The 19,239-nt window shown below is 44.0% G+C and overlaps 1 protein-coding gene across 3 annotated transcripts in view; it reads right to left on the minus strand.

The window, feature by feature from the left end:
• Positions 1 to 18,713, minus strand: part of FAM135A (family with sequence similarity 135 member A) — a 79,349-nt gene extending 60,636 nt beyond the window's left edge. Inside the window, exons 1-3 of one of the 3 annotated variants that reach the window (XR_011095294.1) lie at positions 18,275 to 18,713; positions 6,367 to 6,452; positions 2,610 to 2,730 (exon numbers count right to left, since the gene is read on the minus strand). Coding sequence is in view for 2 of the 3 variants with exons in the window: in XM_068678238.1 (XP_068534339.1) it covers positions 2,610 to 2,686 (77 nt within the window). In the remaining variant the exon portion in view is untranslated. The remainder of the gene's footprint in view (positions 1 to 2,609; positions 2,731 to 6,366; positions 6,453 to 18,274) is intronic. The other 2 variants (XM_068678238.1, XM_068678237.1) reach the window with 2 other exon arrangements.
• Between the last annotated feature and the right edge of the window lie 526 nt (positions 18,714 to 19,239).

Genomic DNA, 19,239 nt, shown 5'->3' on the forward strand with positions numbered 1-19,239 from the left:
TAGCATTTTATTCTGAATGTACCAAATTAATTGCTGGCATAAATATAGTCCTACATGCTTCTGGAAACAATGTCGCTACAGATACAAACCCAAGAAAACATGCTACAGTGAGATGCGATAGAGAGCAGATTTCTTCATATGGTTCTGAAAGCAGGAAGAGATAATGTTGTTTTAGACTGAGTACTGGGATATGTGGACCCCACAGAAAAGCGTGGGGGGATCAGCCTGTCACAAATTCAGATGACTAAACTGATTCAGTTTATACTTAATGGGAAAGACAAATGACTGACATCTAAAAATACATCAGAGTGAACATTCAGGCTGAAAAAGTCATTTAAAGCACAGGACAAAGCTGGTAGGAAAAATAAACAACTAGACATTGATCAGAAGGAAATTCAGGCTGGACATTATGATATCTCCAATAATTAGAAGAGTGAGAATCCAACTTCACTCTCCAACCAAACAGTTCAGATAAAAATCCCCTAAGTTTTAAGGAGCTTGATCTGCTTGACGTGATTACTTGAAATGGCTGCAATTTTATTTTACACAGTCCGAAAGTCCATTGTGCTTCTAACACCATGAGACAGACAAGCTAAGCTGTGTTGGCTTGAACGCACCCAGTCCCAAGCAAACACACAACACGCTCAGTTCTGTACCTGACTTCTGGTGAGAGAAAACAGGCTAAATGCAGCAGTAGCTCAAAAACACAAAGCCAACAATGAAATTGAGATATTTTTTTCCCTGCTGATTCAATCCACCAGCAAAGAGCTCCTCCAGCATTATCATATAAGTATTACATTCCTATCTCCACTAAACACAAAGGCTAGAACTTGCCCAAATTGACAGAAATGACAGAATTCACATTACTCAGTCTTTTGACTTATTCTGGCAGCTTCTTCTCCTTCTTGACATTGCTTTCTAAGGGAACATGCCCAGAGTTAAAGGTGCAGCTTGAAACCAGAGAGGCAGTATCTGCGAGCCATTTTTCTCATTATGTCAGCATTTCGCCTCCCTCAGCTTGCTGTGTGAGTTTCCTGCATTTTAAAGAGTAAGCTAAAAAGCAACAAGCAGAGTTGAGCACTGGTAATTATAATGCTGTAGTTTGCTTCCAAACTACCTTTCTGAGGAATCATTTGAATGAGAGGGTGAAGACAACCTAAAGACTTCCTTTTTTTCAGGTTCTTCTCTATGAGAGTTAATTTGTTGCCATATTCTCTCCTCACACACTGATTTCAGAGAGAAAAAAAAGACACAGTTTAAGCAAGTGTACTTTTTGCCAAAGTAATTAGAACACTCTCAGTGTTTTCCCAGACCTGTTAAGCCTTCCTTAATCCTCTTCCTCCAATGAAGAGCAAAGTTACAATTTCCTCTAAAAGATGGGCGCAGCTCGTCAGCTGCATATTGTTTGACTGCAAATGGTAGTGAACATAAGTCAACACTTCTCAGTACCTGCTTCAAGGCAAAGTTAGAGAAAGGCTGGCTTTAATAAGTTCTAGAGGAAAACTAATAGTAACACAGTAAAGTTAGAGCCTAGATAGCCAACACATGTTTTATGACATCATCTTATGCCACTTTCTCCTGATCTCCTTCCCAATTCTTTTTCATATCACTCTCCCCCAAAATATCCACCTCAGAGATTTAATACAAAGATATTGCAGCAAGGAAAAACAAAACAAATGCACACATTCCCACCAACACTGACCAAAAATTGTCTGCATTATCACCACCTTAAAAACAAGAATATATTTCATTATTACTAAAATGTTTCCAAGTCAAGTTCTTCTACAATATTTTGGAAAGAGCTATCATAAATCAACACTGATATATAATGTTCCTTGTCTGTAAGCACTGACACAGCCTCAAACAGACTTGTCTAAAACCATTATCATAACAGCTAAAAGACTGACTGTACTTTTTCTGTGGTCTTTCAGAAAGCTTACGGAATGGCAATGTACCACAATGCCAGATGCCCAGTGAGCTTTAATAACTCAAAAATAAGCTACAAAGGATTACTTCCTACGTAGCCATAGGAAAGCAGGACCTTAGAAAGTAATCTGGGAACAAGCAGGTAACAACAAATTAAAGGAATGTGAAAGGGTTTTCTACACAGACCCTGTGGAGTTAAGTGGAAGTCAAGAGACCTATGCAGTACAGAGTCTTCTGCTACTGCGGAGGCACAGCACAGCGTGACGACAGAAGCCAGTGAAGTTCTCTGCTGCCAAATCAATAAATTAATAAGTTAATTGGGGCAGAAACGTTTTAAAAAGATTCAAAAGATGCCTGACATATTTCAAGCAAAAGGGATCCCAGCAACTGAAATATGAAAGGGTAAGAGCCCAGTAAGAACAGAATCTATCCTCAAACTCTACAGAACTTCCCTCTTCTCCAATCAGAAAATAAATACTTGTTACAACTTGAGTTTTAGGCCAAATTACTCAAGCATTTCGATTCTAGCAAGCATATACCTTTCCAATAAGCAATTAACAACTTTCAAATCGCTGTAAAAACAGTCGATAACACATGAAGCAACGCTGCATGACACTACCCATTCAGGTCTTTATAACATCAGCCACACATCACAGTAAAGGTTTAAGGAACACACTACCTACCCTCTTTGAAACAAATCCACGTTGAAGAACTTGTGGAGCTCCACGGAGAATTCTACCATAGCCTGAACTTCGCTCATGTTTATGAGGATGAAGAAGTCAAAGCTTGTCAGCACCTTCGTTACTGGAAACAAACAGAAAACAAACTTAAAACACAAGCTGGGGACAATGCCTATCTGGTCTTTAACAGGAAAACACTACTCAGTTTTACACAGCTTCCTTAACTATACATGTCCTGGGGTAAACATGAATATAGGATTTATATAGGATATGCCAGATCCTGCCCACAGTAGCTTCTTGCTTTGTTGTGAAGGAATCAAGTATTATCAGAGAAGTATCACGATACGATCAGCATAATATAACCTTGGAGCTTACTGGTACCTACGTACTGCAGCTCTGCTCTGCTCCTTGGCTGGAGAGAGGAAAAAGCACTGCCAAGGAGACAAAGAGTGTATTTGGTCTGCTTCCAGCCCCTGCTGAAGCAGAATGACCCAACAGGTAGCAGGCACTACCTCAAGCCCAACACAAGGGCAGGGAAAGCTGAATGGGGCAGAGTGAAGCCTGACAGGAGCTGTAGGATCTTTGATGGAGTGACTGGAGAGGGAAGGCAGGAGTTAAGGAGGGCACCGTGCCTACTCTTAGTCAATCTTTGTTAGTAGCAAAGTGTTAATTTTCATCGTCTTCTTTGCAGCCACAGACTGGCACCTCGCTGCTAATTTACAGCTGCCTGCTGATACTTAAATTAAAATCTTACAGACTTCGACGAGTTCTGCTGGTTTTCCTTCAACAATATCAAGTGGGTTAATAAAACAGACTCCTCTTTCTGCAAACACTTGTCCTCAAACTTCCTAGCTCCTGCAAGCACTGTCAAAAAAACCTAAAATGGTCAACCCTTCGTGCACATTAGTACTCTTTCTGGGTCTCGTGCAGAAGCAGTAAACCTAGCAGTGAGCCTGGCCTGAGCTTGAATGGGTTATGGGATTTTTTTGTTTCTATAAAACAAGCTTAAACAAGCATGTGGGAGTTTGTGAAGCAGCAGGTGGTACTACTGAGACAGAAAATAGAAAGCTGGCAAAGAAAATTCCTAGCCACAGCAGATATCAGTCACCTGAAAGCAAAGTTATCTGAAGGGGCTACGTCTAGCCTACCAACTAAATTATCTTGGCATATGACTGAAGATAAGATTTACCTTGCTGCACTTGCCACACAGGTTTAGATTTTTAAGTATAAACAAGTAAATTCTGACCTTGGTTTAACAGCCTATACAACGACTCCACACACACTTCACTAAGAATACAGAAAGAGCAACTTCGTACTTCTGACTTAACAGGGAATAGGGAAAGAGGAATTTTGCTTCTGAAGCTGAGTTACGACAATATGAAGAACTAGTGTCAAGGACCCTTCATGCCAGGCCAAAACTACAGCATGCAGGTGGTGCATTTAACACAGCTTGTCTGCATAATTCTGCATAATAATCTGAATTCAAATCAAGGGATTTTGACTAGTTGAACGATGCCACAGCATGCAGTGCAAGGGCTACTATCACTGATAACCTACACTACTTTGCAGCAATTCCTTCTTCCATTTCTGTGCCTACAGAATTGCGTAGGGATGTCCTCAGTGGTCTCTGAAGCCAGAATCAGGAAGTTCTGCTCTTCTCAGGCACTGTAATTCTCTGGGGTTGCAGCGCTGCATTGCCACACGTGCCTCACCTACCAGGATGCAAGCACATCTTCTGCAAATGGAACCTGACCTGTCACCGAGCAGGGATCCTGGACCTGCTGTGACCCCAGGGAGCAAACCCTGTGGGCAGTGCATGTAGCACGTGATGATGCTGGATGACACCTCAGAAAGGACAGGACCCCACTTGGAAATCCTCAGGCCAAAGAGAAAGGACGTCAGGGGACAAAGGATGCCATTCAAAAATCTGAGGCAGTTTGCATTTTGATGAAGCTAACTACATTTTCAAGACATCACATCATCACACGCCTCTGACTCCCCAGCACTAATGGCACTGTCTTTTGTCCCTGAAATTTGGCTTCTTACGAGGAAGGAAAACCATTCCTGCAGGAGTTGTTGAGCCAAGCCAACACTCCCAAACGTTTCCCCAGGAGGAAACCAGGTGGGAACAACCCAGAACTAGTCTGGTTACACAGATTTAAAGGCTCATTTTATGAGAGTTACTTCAACAACAGAAAAGCTACAGAGCGCCATATCTGGCATTACAAAAGGATTGCCCCATGAACTTGGGGTATTTCTGTCGGGTCTGATACGACTCTAGCTGGAGCCAGTCCCTCCCTACTCTGCTGAGCCAACTCAGCATCCCCAACCAGCCCACAAATTACCTGGGCAGGCAGCATGGCAGAGTGAACACAAGCACACACACATGCGCACAACACGGCACCTGTTTCAAAGCAGTAATGCAGCAATCAACTATCAACAAAATGTGGAAAAGTGGCACCCCTGCCTTGCTCCAGGATGTATTGCTAAAGCAGCACGAACTGCTGAGCCACAGCCAACAACGCTGTGCATGCAGCAAGCAGTACGGCGTACCACTGCGAGCGGCTGGGGCTGCAGGCAATCCGCTGACCTCTGCCAAGCATCGGCTTGTTCCATGCCCAGCCTGGGTGACGGGGAGCAGTCACTGTCCCAGTCTGACATAAACCCAATCACTACTTGCTGTCGAAGCCTTTCATAACTGTGCAAAGTCAAACAGAGTTCTTTGAACCATGTAGCAAAAAGTGTTATGCAGAAACTAAATATTTCAAAGGGGAAAACCAAACTTGGAGAAGCCGTCTTGAATTTTTGTTTGCTAATCATAAAAAACCCAACACAAAAAGTTAAACTTCCGTAGAGATATTCCTTTGTATAGATTCCAGTTAAATTTACAGCTAGACCTGCACTAACTTCAATAATATTACATGTCCACAACTCGTTTCAATACTTAATGAGTTGATTGTTGCATTTTAAAGCATATAATTATCATTAAGAAACAGAGAAAGAAACTGACACTTGTCCTGCCTGCAAGAAACAGAAGAATCCTTCATTAAGAACAACGTTATGAACAACAGAGGTTAATGCAGCATATAAACATGCATCAGAGGATCTGACAGTAAATGAGAGGAATATCCTAATACAGAGGGTTAGAGACAACAGAGGGTTTCTTGGTGGCTACTTAGAACTTATGAATAATCAAAACAGCATTTTAAAACCCAGCAGCATTAAAGCACTGAGACTGAGTATCTCCAATAGTTAAAGCAGTATTAAAGCCACTTGATCCTATACTGAGGACCAAAACTTTACTTTCGTTTACACCTCTGAGGGTTCATCTATATGAACCTTTTCTCAAGGAGACAATTTCCTACATATCCTTGCCAGTCAACACTGTCCCCACACCAGCTCATTGCTTCTGTAGTTACCCAAACCCATCTTTTCTGGGACAAAACCAGAAAATGGATCAAAGAAATATCAGATTGTTGAATTCCACCAAAAGGGAAAAAATGTTTCTTTATTTATTTTTTTTTGTATTGTTTGTTTGGTTTTGTTTTTCTTTTTAAAATTATTGATCATTTTAGTGATACTTTACAGCAGGTGCACCAGGGGACCTCTGAGCGCAATGAAAAGACAGATGGAGGTGCACAGAAACCTCCTAAACCAGCTTTGTTCTCAGAGAAATGTTTGTGTAACAGTGCTACTTGTGTTAGGAACTGCAAGACACTGCTAAGAAACGAAACCGCAGCATATTCACAGGGTACCTTACCTCTACTGGTAAATACTCCATTTTAGTACGATAATTAACCAGTCTTCCAGTTCTCCACTACTGCTGTCAGAAGCATACTGCTTGAACTAGAAAAGAAAAACAAAAAAGCTTTATTAAGAACATTCTATCTAGAACTTTTCAGTACTTACGTTCTTTAACCTCTTTTCTGTGTGCTAATACCAGACCCTACCATGTCCTCTCCAACACACACACACCTATCACCATTCTCCCTTTTGCCCTCAGCTCCTACACTGAAATTTTCAGCTTTCTGCAAGTCTAACAGCCTGACAGGTTTTCTTCCAAAACAAAGCCAAAAAATAAAATGTTTCTTGAAGTCAGTGCTCTGGCAGAGCCGATGCTGCCACGTTCAGCCAAACCAGCCCTGTCTTCGCTGAGGAATCCCATCCACAGCTGAGCTCCCACAGGGCCCCGCAGCCCCCCTGGTCTCCAGAGGGAACCTCAGCAACATAGAGCAACCATTGCAGCTAGCTCCATGCCACTGGCTATTCCGAAACCCTCCTGAAGCTGCCGCTGACCCCATCTTGAAAGGGCTTGCTCAGAATCAGCCTGCCCCCTGAATTCTTCTGAAGCATTAGGACACTTAAAATAACAACAAAAAAATCACTCATTCTCCACTTTATCTGACATCTTTTAAATTTCAGACACGAAGAGAAGAAGATGCTTCGTTATGTCCTTTCTGTATTAATTTCAGAGAAATACAAATACCAAACCTACTGCAGCTTGTGCAGGCAAGTTGTGCAACTGAACTGTTTTTGCCTTCACTTCACAGAAAACAGAGACAATGAAGCATAAAAAATAAATTACCTGTTTGCTTGTTTTTTAATAGAAAACGTGTGTGCTTGTCATGTGCAATTATCAGTAATGCCCTGATGAAATTCTGATACCATCAGCTTGCATCAAAATTACTTATATTCCATTTAACTGCAGAGTGCAGGCTGTGCCATACAAGTATTCTCTTGTTTTGTTTTTGAAAGGAAGAAGCTCAGTGCAAAGTCCTCAGAGTAGTCAAAATCACTCTGGCCTTAAATTTAGTATTTTATACTTGGAAGTCAAATACAAAAATACAGAATCCTACAAAGGAAAATACACCAAAATGTTTACTTTCCTCCAGTTTTCTTCTAGCATTTAAGTCTTCAGATAACTTTTTTTTTCTTCTAAGTTCCTGCAGGAGCGTTGTGCACCTCTCTGCCTGACCTTTCTTCCTGTCCTCTCCTCCCCGCGTACAAACTCGGCGACCCAGTATCTGCCAACACAAACTCCGCCACCATCTATCTCTGTGCTGATGACTCACAGATTTGTCCCCCCCCCACCTGAGAACTGTCTTCAGTTCCAATTTTAGCTGTTTCTTGGACGCAGCCGTCAGCAGAAGCTCATTGTGGCTGAAGCAGAGCCCTTAACCTGACCTGCACGGCTACTCCCGACACCTACTTTGGGAGCGGGCACCATTGCACAACCCCACTGCAAACCTAGAGAGCATTTTTCATTTAGTTTTCTCTTGGTTCTCATAGATTTTGGCAAGGCTACGCACAGCTCCTGCCAAATTTGTCTGCATGTGATCAGAAACGTGTCTTATCCATCTAGATGGCCAAAACACATCCGAGCTAATATCCTCTCTTGTTTTAATTACTGTTAAGCTGCAAAGGCGTAATTCACCGCGTGTGTTATTCCAGCATGGTGCTGCAAAGAACCAGCCTCAGATTTTGATCATTTCACCTCTCCTTCTGCATCCCCCACAGGGAGAGCCCAGGGCTGAACAGTGCCACAGTGTCCTGGCTGCAGACTCGAGCTTCCCAGCACCACTAACAAACCCTGCTACCCCAGAATTAAACAGGTGAGAGGCGAAAGGGGAAAAAAAAAAGTGCTAATTGAATTTTGGGTTGCATAAACATCATGTTGTAAAACATGGGAAAAAAAACATCAACGTAATGTTAGGTGGAGGTATCTAGGATACCTTATGCAAATTTATTATCCCAATTTTAAAAAGATGCCATGACTAGCACTCAGAAAAAATAAAATAAAAAAAAAAAAACACACACAACAGAATAGACTGCTTCACACTAGGATTTAGTATTTTAATGAGAACTGTATTGTTTTAAAATCTGCATGGTTCTACATATCCGTATGAGTATAAATATCCCTAGTTACTTAAACATAATTAAACAATGATCCAATTTCACAGGCTCAGGGCAAAACCCCACTATTCCAATTTCCTTCTTGCACAGTTCTCTGAGGCTGCATTACTCGCAGACAGCCATTACAAGGGTTCATTCCCCTCTTCTAACCAAGCTAATGCAGGATACCTATGACACTTCAATGGACTAGATAATCAACCAGTATACAAACTCAAATTTTCCCACTTTTATCTTTAAATTTAGCAGCAGTATCTGGTCCTCTGGGCAGCACTGATAAAAACAACATACTACACTGAGCTGACAACTCAGTTATTCTCAGTAAGTGTGGAAGTCAGTAAAATGTTGCCTTTCTTTTCTTCTACCCTATTAACAGATCACATATCTGATATAACAACATATCTTGAGCAGTTATTAGGCTTATTCTCTTTTACCCTAACATTGGCCTTCGACAAATGACATGGCATTTCTAAGCTTCCTCGTTAAGAAGTTTAACATGAGAAGTTCTGCAAGCAGCACAGTTAAAAAGCTGCCTTCCTACAGACACATTGCTCCCCCTCCACCACGATAACCCCCTATCTGCTGTGACACCTTGACAAGGCAAAAGATCACACGTCCTACAGGTACTAGGAACGTACACCCACTGCGAGGGGCCAGCTGCTACAAAACAACATAGCAGCCGATTTCTGTATTTTTCCTCCCAGAAAGGGCACTAATTTCAATGTCTTCTCTCTTCAGCCGCCAGTTTACACAAAACACAATTCATCATCTTTGAGAGCCCTTCTCCTCTTTCGCATTTGGCTGAATTGAGCAATGGTCTCCAGCCCTAATTTGCACAGAAAGAGGAAACGGAACATGAACAAACCAAACTGAATGTTGTATTTGTCCTTCACAAAGACTTCCCCTAAAAAAAAAATGTTAAAAAACAAAATTATGGTTCAAACGGTAGGAAATAACTAGCAGAAATTTGACTGTAATCTGGTCTGTCCCAGCGAAACGTAGCATTTCCATGAAAAGCAGAGGTGGTTCAGGATGCGTGCTGCCATGTAAGCCAGGCTGTGTCCCACTTTGGTCCCAACCATCAGCTAAGTGAGAAAAACGAAGCAAATACTACTACACTCATGTCCTAAAACCCAAGGAGAATAGACTTATTTTGCATATAATTTTTATTTAACACAATCTCCCTGTTTTTCCTAACAAGCTACTCAATATGGGAGAGAAAGAAAAAATAAGTGCTTACTCTAGATAATTAAAAGTCTTCTTGAACTTACATGAAAAGCACATGATGATCTTATAATAGACTAAAAACAAAACAAACAAACCTGCAAGTTGTAATATTTTGGCTTAAGGAACAAATTGCATAACAATATATTCACCATCTCATAACCTCAAGGATTTATGAAGGCTGCGCTATGTAAGAATTAATAAACTAGGAGGGGGAAGCTTTCCAACATAGTTTGATTCTGTCCAACTGAAAAGTTTCTTCATAAAGGGTTTACTAAGGGTCTATTTCAGTGTACTTGAAGTGTACTTACTTCCTTTTGCTACTCAGGGAAAGAAAATAAGCACTTCTCTGAACTCCACGTGCCATGCAATGCCATTAAATGAAAATTAACTCTCACATATGCATGAATGAATTTCACGTTAAAATGTCTGCAATGACTGTTATTATCATTACTCTGCCATATTTTATGAATCAGAATAATGCTCAAGAGTCAGTTGTTGCAGCTTCCTTCCCAGCCTAAGCAGATTTATTGTTAAAAAAATAAAGCTTAAGAGAAATAAAGGAGAAATCTAACAGTACATGAAGTAAACGGTACTGTAGCATACAGTGTATTATTTCTTCATAGGTAATAAATCCGTATTAAGCAATTTGGTAAATAAAAGAGAGTACAGTTTACTGACTCAAGTCACTGTTCCAATACCTGCTCCGAGGTCACAGTTTGGCAAGACAGTAAATAAAGTTTAGATTTGACAGGTCGATTTCATACTGGAAGGCTTCATGCCAAATAGCTACTGTCTGTCCTCCCACAGTCAGCACAAATGATATATTGTGTACTCTTACTAACTTAAGAAAGGTGATAGTTTGCCTACCTGATCAAAATTACATTACAGGATAATCTGATAGTAAATCTGATCCAGGAACAGCGATCACAAAACCACTTCCTTGGTAGCTCCTACACCAACACCATCTGTGGTGACAGGCTGGATGTGCCAGCACGGAGGAACAGCGACTCCACCAGGCCCTTTATGCGGAGAAAAGTCATTTCATAAACAGATGGGGGCACGGTATCGGAGCCTCGTTTATTTTTAACACATCATGTTAATAACCTAACACAAAGCCAGTTGACTTGGAGCTGACTGTACACGAATATATCTACAAAAACATGGTCTCCAACATCACTTTTTCCCTTAGGGTTTGGCTTCCAGTTTCCCACAATTTCAACAAAAAAAAAGTGGCAAACATTATGTCACATAAATTTAGGCTAAAAGATTGTTTCTTTGATTTAAATGAAAAAAAAAATAATCTTAAAACTCTGGAAATACAAAGCATTGTTCTCATCCTCTCAACTTCTGTCCACTGCCTTTATTTACTACTGGTCAGAGAAATGCCACAGCTTCTTGTTTTGTTCTTTGTTAATGGTTTTCTCACCATAGATATTCTACAATGTTCTCTGCGACTCCTCTGTTACACAAAACATGCATTAACTTTGCAGTCCAATCTGTATTATTTTAGTACAGTGCAGTTTGGTGACGGTTGGATGCCGATTACACTGGCTGCCATTGGGAGCGGTAGCCTCACGAAGCTAACGGGGTCATGGCAAAAGTATCTCAGACTGTGAGTCAAAACCATTGACAAGTTTTCAAAAACATACTGCAGCTTCAGAAGAGAAGGGACCATCTGCAGTCACGCCGGTATTAACATCTAACCCTGAAGAAGGACATGGCACAAATTGAAGCCAGCTCTTCTCGGGAAATGACACTGGTCATGAGAACCACAGCAGCTCGAGAAGATCCTGGCCCAGGTGCTCCTTTCTGTCTTCACAGCATTGGAGCCTCACCCCCACAACATGCCGACACATTGCTCGTGGGACAGCATTTTAAAACGAATTAGTTACCATTTCAGAGTAATCTATTTTTGCAGGGCTCGATCAGATCACTTCCTTATCCTGTTTCAAAGCACAGCTCCACAAATAGCTGTGTCCCCACCACTGCTGGGGAAGGGACGGTGAGCTGCAGCCGGAGACGGCAACCCCTCAGGGCTCCTTTCTCTGCAAGGCAACACAAGGCCAAGCAAGGAGGCTTGAATAGCAGCAGTCTGAGAGCAATTTTCCCTCTTCACAATTGTTCCAGAGGTAAAAAGCCCTCTACTCTATACTAGTCCTTATACAAACCAAACAAGCTGGAAGAGGAAAGGAGCCAAGGCAGGACACAGCACTTCTCCTGCTGGGATGGATACAGCTGAAAGAGCTCAAGCATGGGCCCCAACCTGACTTCGCCTCAGCTCAGCACTCGGGATGTCCCAATCCCTCCTCCAAGGGCTTGTGTTTCAGGGAGGGAAGCTGAAGATGGCAACATGCCTCTCCTGAAGGAAGCGTGAAGAGCCTCCAGCAGTCCTCCATCCTGCCAGGCCTGGAAACAAACTCTGCTCACAGGATCACTAATTTACAGTGCCAGCCTCAGAAGACAGGCACAACTGCTGCTGAAGAAGGGCTCTTCCTCTCCCCGAAATGGAGGAAGAAAGAGTCGGGCCTGCCCCGTGCCCCATGCCACAGGCTGGCCCCTCATGGAGCCGGCAGTTCCTCCCGCTCCAGCACAGTGCCGAACCAAGAGTTACGTACAGAACCCCTGTTAAACAGGCAAATATAGCAACCTTATCAAATTCAAGTTTTGCTTTTGTTTATTTTACGGCTTAATAGCTTGATGCCCCTTTTATCTCTCCTCCCCACATGCCATTTCACTGACAGAGTAAAGCTGACACTTGATGAGCTGCTAGGAGAGCTGACAGGAGCGCAGAACGGCATCGCTGTGTTTCGGAAACAACACGTTCAAAATAAAACAAACTTAATGATCACCTTCAGTACCTTCAACGGGTAGACTTGAAGGGTTACATCAAAACAAAGCAGCAGACTGATTTTTAAATTAGCCTGAACCATCACCATTGCTATTTAAACAATTTCTGGCAATGTTTTATATGGAGCAGTTTCTTGTTCATTCCTTTTTTTCCTACAATTTACTTGTCATATTTAGTCAGAAAATACCATACTAGCAGTTGGTAATCATTAAATCCTTTCTACGCTCCTTTCACGTATGCTACAGCTGCGATAAGGAAAATCACCTATTAAATACAACATAACACATCCAGAAGAAAAAAGCCCAACAGCCAGGAGCCCAGTTAGCACAGGTATTCCTTACCCTATGGACACATAGTTTTCAAACAGCTTCTCATCACCTCCTATTCTAGGTGAGAGGGATGAAACCACAGCTGATCACGCCGACTGGCCATATAAATTTATTTTTGCATCTAAACTCCACCAGCTTTCGTACTTTTCACACATCAAAAGACGGGAACATACCTGCCAGAGCTCCTTGTTGCCAACCAACAGCCAAACCAAATATTTGTAGCCTTAGCTGACATTCAAAGTTACTTCAGAGTAACACAACGTCCTTTCCACAGAAGAGACCGTATCTCAAGAATATTCAAGGTAAAATTAGGTAAAATTTCCAGGTGAAAACCGATGGCACACAGCCTCTGCCTGCCCCACAAGGGGGTTTGTTAGAACAGGTCCAGTCTGACAGAAGAGGTGCAAGGTTGGAGGTCTAGGTGTCACTTCCACTTGTAGCTCTACTACTGACCTCAACCATTATAAGGCTTTCTCTCCATGCCTCACAAGCAGTAAAGGTGAATTTTCTATTAGCTACGTCCCCGTTCTTCTGTTACCTCAGAGATACTCACTACCTTGGTATATTTTGCACCAACTTATTTCACTGAGCTGAAGAATTTAAGGTCAGAGGTATGGGGAACCACAGGCCCTGGAATTATCTGGTAGTTGCTATAATCTCAGTTTGCCCAGAAAATTCATAAAATGGAAATGTGCAATCATCGTGCAGAAAAATCATAAAGTGACATCTGAACTGACAGCCTGAGAATAAAGTAGGTTCTCAAAAAAAATACTTAAATCTGTAGAAGAGCAAGTACTATTACATTTCTTTCATAAGCTTTAATAGAAAGAAGATAAAAGATATACTGCGAGTCATTCTGATAGCAAAATTTCAAGCCCTTAAAGGGAAACTTGCTTTATTAACTTCAGAAGCATCTAAAGCATAAAGAGAATTCAGCTTATTTATTTTATAGCTAGGAAGCATGATTTGCTCATCTAGCTTGACATCCTGTATAGAGAAGGTAACAAATGACCTATGCCATGATCAGTAGCACATAGCAGTGATAAATTCATGAAGTTTAAACAAGTGAACAAGGTTGTGACTACAGCAAACAGAACTAGATCTGAAAAATAAGACTGCTTAGTATTTCAAAATGCCATAAGTTAAAGGTAAGGCTTCCTGCACAACTGACAAGTGCTGTGGATTTTTTCTGCTTAACTCTGAATTAGGGAGGGATGGGGACGGAACTGGTGATTTATTTGGTAAATGAGATTCAGCAAACTGTATGTATATGTATGTAGGTATATACATATATAAAATAATTTTTTTAGTAAGAAATATTGATAAGGGTGACTTCATGTCTTATTTCCAAGAAAATTGCTGGCAGAGTATTAAACTTCAAGGCTCTTAGCACTGAAAATGTTCACAAATCCAAACCCTCCAAAGCAAATACATGAAAAATAAAGAAAAAGACAGCACTGAAACCATCTAATGAAAAAGAAATGATGTCATTTCAGTCTACTTTATCACTTTCAACCCTTGTTCTGCTTATAAATTGAACTCTATGAGGCTTCACTCTGTTTCTTTTCCCTGCCTGTTCTTTCCAAGAATAGTGCTGTCACAGATTTCCTGCTTGAAGTAAACACAGTTCGCTCACCTCACTTCTCCCTGACCCCAAAGTATGGCAAACTTATTTCCTTCCTTTCAGATTTTTTTCTTGTATACTCTTTGTTGTATAGTCTTGTTACCACAAACGTTCCACGTATTGTTCTCTGAGGAAGACAATTTGTAAGACAGGCTTCTAGAAATATCAGCTACACTGCATTGCAAACATACCAACTGCTTTTGCTAGAAATGAATGCATAAATATTTAACTGCCATGTTCATACTTCCACAGTGACACAGCTTGCTATACACGATGCTTTCTGAGATGTATTCCGTGAATTAGTGCGATCGAAATGTGTTCAGTAAAATGCCAGAGTAAGCCAAAACCAGCAAATACTTGAACTTGAAAACACGTGCTGCGCTGCACAGAAAACATAAGGTGCGTGAACATTACCAGAACATAAGGGCATCCTTTTTTGTTCTTCTTAGCTGTGGCAGAAAATTGCAGAAGCAGTACTTACTCAGAAACAGTCTGACTATAGTAACTTCACAGGGAGATGAAAAAGTGGCTTTTGAGTATATTTAACCAACCAAACCCCAGTCTGCTGCTCCTGATTTAAAACAGGAAAATGCAAAGTCTTTGAAGGCTCCTATATCCTACACATAAAGCTTTGAAGGCTCCTACATAAACAAACTTTTCATTAAAAGAAATAATCACATTTTCCAAGCTTTTCCACTAGCAGGGAAAAATGACTGTAAGACTAAGTAATTCATAACTCGAGAAACATTAAGTTACGTTTGTAGTTTAACCAAAGCAGAAACTGACCATGCCTGTATTTCACACCAATGCTTTGGCTACACGCTTTCTGAGCCAGCGGCCTGTCAGAAGTGCTTGACATACAACAGGAGGCTCGCTGAACAAATACCCATCGTGAACAATTACTGGTCAATACACAGATGCTACTTGTCCACCCTGTCATGAAAGCGACATGAAGCACCAGTGAGAGAGTGTTTTTCCACGAGGAGAAAAGAGCAACGAAAGCAACAAAAACACAACTCTTCAACCTTGGTTAACTAGAGGGTATCCAAGGCTATGCTTTAGTCTTTAGGGACCAGGGGTTGAGAAAGAACAAAAAGATTTCAAGACAGAAGACACAAAGGAGAAGATGAATCCTTCACCAAACAAGGATGAGAAGCACTGGTCTTTATCAAAAACAACTTCAAATATTGAAACGCAGGCAACAGTACTAAGAATCCACAACAATTTATTGTGATTCTCACATTACGCTCCACCTTTGTTAACAGATTAACTTTCTTTTGTGTTTCTTCAGGACAGCACCCACGCTGAGAAAGAGACACGGAGGCACTGGTAATCTCAGCATTTCATTGACAAACATCTATATATCCACCTCCTACACTGGCATAGACATCTAGTTTCTCTTCAAAAATATAAAATAGTAGTACAAGAATCAGAGTTCAGACAGGACTGCCCTATCTGTCTACCCGCAGTAGTTCACGGCTTTGCCACTCACAGTAATCTGCTTCACCCTGCTGCCGTAATTTGCTTTCCTATCCAGTTCCACAGCATGGTTGTGGCACGCATAGCCCATCCTAATCACTTCCAACACTGCCAAGGAGAAGCTTGCACCAAAATATCAGACTGTAACCTGGCGAGAGTGAGATAATGACAGAAACATCCTGTTGCAGGGTGTTAACAACGTCTGAAAACCACAACGATCAAGTCCACCAGAGACTGTCAGCCTTCCCTGGTGGAGAGCTGACATTACAACCACAGAGCTACAGCGCCAGGTAACAGTTCATCTGCACGAGGGTTTCGGTGGCTTCACAGCAGACACCAAGGCTTATTTCTACTGGAGACTGAACACAACACGAGACACTGCTTTTGAGGTTTTGCTGAACTCAGAACAGAACTAAACTCTACAGCAGTGGAATTAGATTCAATCAGCAAGTGTATTGGGCTGTCTGGCACATTTCAAGAAATCACAGTTTTGAAGACAGATTTCAGCTGCTGCGTTCACTTGACTATTACTGATTACTCTGCGTGCCAAACCCTACCCAGGCCAGTCATGCAGGCTGTAATTTAAAGCGAAGATAACAAATCCATTTTATTAACTAAACAAGTGTAGATTTAAGAAGAAAAACAGTACTTCCACATATGATATCAGAAAACCCTTACCGATTTTATAGGACTGTGCTTTCACAGAACAAACGTAAACCTTACCAAAGAGGTAAGTTTGAAGTTTGAATTCATGTTCTAGTCTTTCCTGATTACTACAGGAAAGCTGAAGAACTGACTTATGCTACTTACAGGGTGAAAAATGAGGCAGGGGAGGGAAAATAAGCATGGCCAACCACGGAAGTATAGATTAAGAGCTATAGCTGTACTCTGACCTTGCAAATGTGGGTGCTGCCTCCGTGACTGCCACCATCACACGGCAGAAACGGGGCAATACGACAATTCTGCATTTTATTCATTTTGGGTATTTGCAAAGATACAATAAAGTCCAGCTTATCGCTCACCTCCTACTGAACAGCATCTCGGTGTTAGCAGGCAAAGCACTGCTGAATGGAATAATGAGAGCTATGCTGAAATACGTAATTTGCTCTTCCACAAACCAGGAATTTTTTCCTCCTGAAAAAGCTGCAACGCTCCAGGAAAACACAGCTTGACCGAACCAGGCTTGGCTACGCTTCAGCAAGGGCCAAGGAGTTCAGCTTCCCAATCCGAACGCAAAGTGTGAGTGTTTCAGGGGCCTGAAATGTAATACACCCCCTTCCAGGGCACTAGGATCACGCCAACAGCCTTCCCTACTTATCAGCCCCACAAACGGAAAAGCAGCGCGGGGGGATCTCCGCTCACGTTGCCCACGGATAACACAACATTAAGGTCGCCGGCTGCCTGCCTTAAAAACCCAAGAGAGCCAAAAAAAGGCATTTACGCCCCGCCACTCGATAACACGTTGGATTGCAAGGGAAGTTTGCTTCCTTTGCCATCGGAACAGCCCACCGCGAGGAGAAAAGGGAAGCGGCCTTGAGCACCTTGGCATGACAACCTCTTTAGCTGGAATCCGACCGTGACCGCAAATCCCCCAAAATAGATTTTATTTTTTTTTTGTCATCCTATGTCCCTTCCAAGCAGCACGTCGGTAACGTTCAGCTAGGAAACACAGCTTCACTTATATCCTAATAGGAAAAAAATAATAGGTGAAGAAACCCCTACGGCTCCAGAAATAAAGCCAAGAGTTATTTCTATGGACGCGGTTCCCGAAGGTGCACAGCTGGGGGGGTTGGGGCAGCTCGCCCCACCGCCGGGAGGTGCTGCAGGGGGAAAGCTGAAGCCCTGGAGCCCTCCAGAGCCGGTCCCAGCACCCTGAGGCTCGGGGCAGGCTCCCAAAAAGCCCCCGGAGGCTGCGAGCGGCGCCGGCCGTGGCCGGGCAGGGGGCGAGGGGGGAAACCCCCTCCCTGCCCTCTTCGCAGCGCCGCCCCGCAGCCGTAAACAAGCGGCGGCAACGTCAAAAACACTCCCCGGGCAGGAAAAAAATACAGAAAATAAGGAAAAAAATCAGGGAAAATAAACCAAACTTCCCGCCCGCGGCTCACCCGGCCAGGCGGGGGGGCGGCACAAACGAGCCCCGTGTCCCCCCCCTTCGTTCCCCGTCCCCCTCCGTCCCCTCGCCGGGCCCGGCCGGGGGGGTCCGCCCGGCGCCCCCCCGCTTCCCGTTCCCCTTCTCCCCGCTCCCGGCACCGACCTGGGGCCCGGAGCGGCGGCGATGGCCCGGCGGAGCCCAGGCCGCGGCGGCAGCGGGGTGGCGTGGCGCAGGCATCCGCCGCCCGCTGCTCCCGGGAGCGGCCCCGCGCCGCCGGCGCCCGCTCTGCGCTGGGCGGGGAGGCGGCGGCGGCGGCTGGAGGAGGAGGAGGAGGAGGAGGAGAGGGGGGGGGGGAACCGGGGGATGGCCGCCGGGAGCCGGCCGCACGCCGCTTCCTGCTCCCCGGAGCCGGGGGGGAGAAGGGCCGGGCCCCGGCGTTATGCTGAGGGCGGCGGAGCGGGCGGCAGCCGCATCCCTCGCTTCCCAGAGCCGGCGCCGCTTGGCGGGGGAGACGCCGCCGCCGCCGCCGCCGCCGTGGCGGCCGCTGGCAGCCGGAGCCCCGGCTCCCGGCTCGGCCCCGCTGCTCGTGCTCCCCCTGCCGCCCCGCTGCGGCTCCGGAGGGGCCCGGGACAGGCCCCAGAGCGCTGCCCCCGCAGCCCCCGCGGAGGCTGAGGGCGGAGGAGGCCGGCCCCGAGCCGCCGCCATGGCCCGCGGGCCCCCGGGGGTGGTGGCCGCGCTGCCACGGCCCTGCTGGGGGCAAAGGGCTGGGGGCTGGGGGCTGGGGTCAGGGGCAAGAGGGAGGGCGAGGCTGCGAGGGGAGCAGCACGAATCGTCCCGGTGCTGAGGGGCTGGGAGGCCCAGGTGCTTCAGCCTCCCGTCAGCAAGCACAGCCTGAAAGGCAGGAGGTGCAAAAAAAAAAAAAGTGCCAAAAAAACAAAGTTATTGGCTCCCTGAAAAGACAAAAATCATCTTAGGCGCCTTCTACCTGCTTTCCTTCCCCTGGAAAATAAATAAAATCCGTGATGGGAAGAAAACTTGCATCCTAGCTTAAATATAGTTCTTCAACGTGGGCTTCCCCTCTGAAAACCAACCCTAAACTCGTAGCTGTTATACAGAAATCGATGTTA

Source organism: Anas acuta, chromosome 3, assembly GCF_963932015.1.
Source record: "Anas acuta chromosome 3, bAnaAcu1.1, whole genome shotgun sequence".
Lineage (NCBI taxonomy): Eukaryota > Metazoa > Chordata > Aves > Anseriformes > Anatidae > Anas > Anas acuta.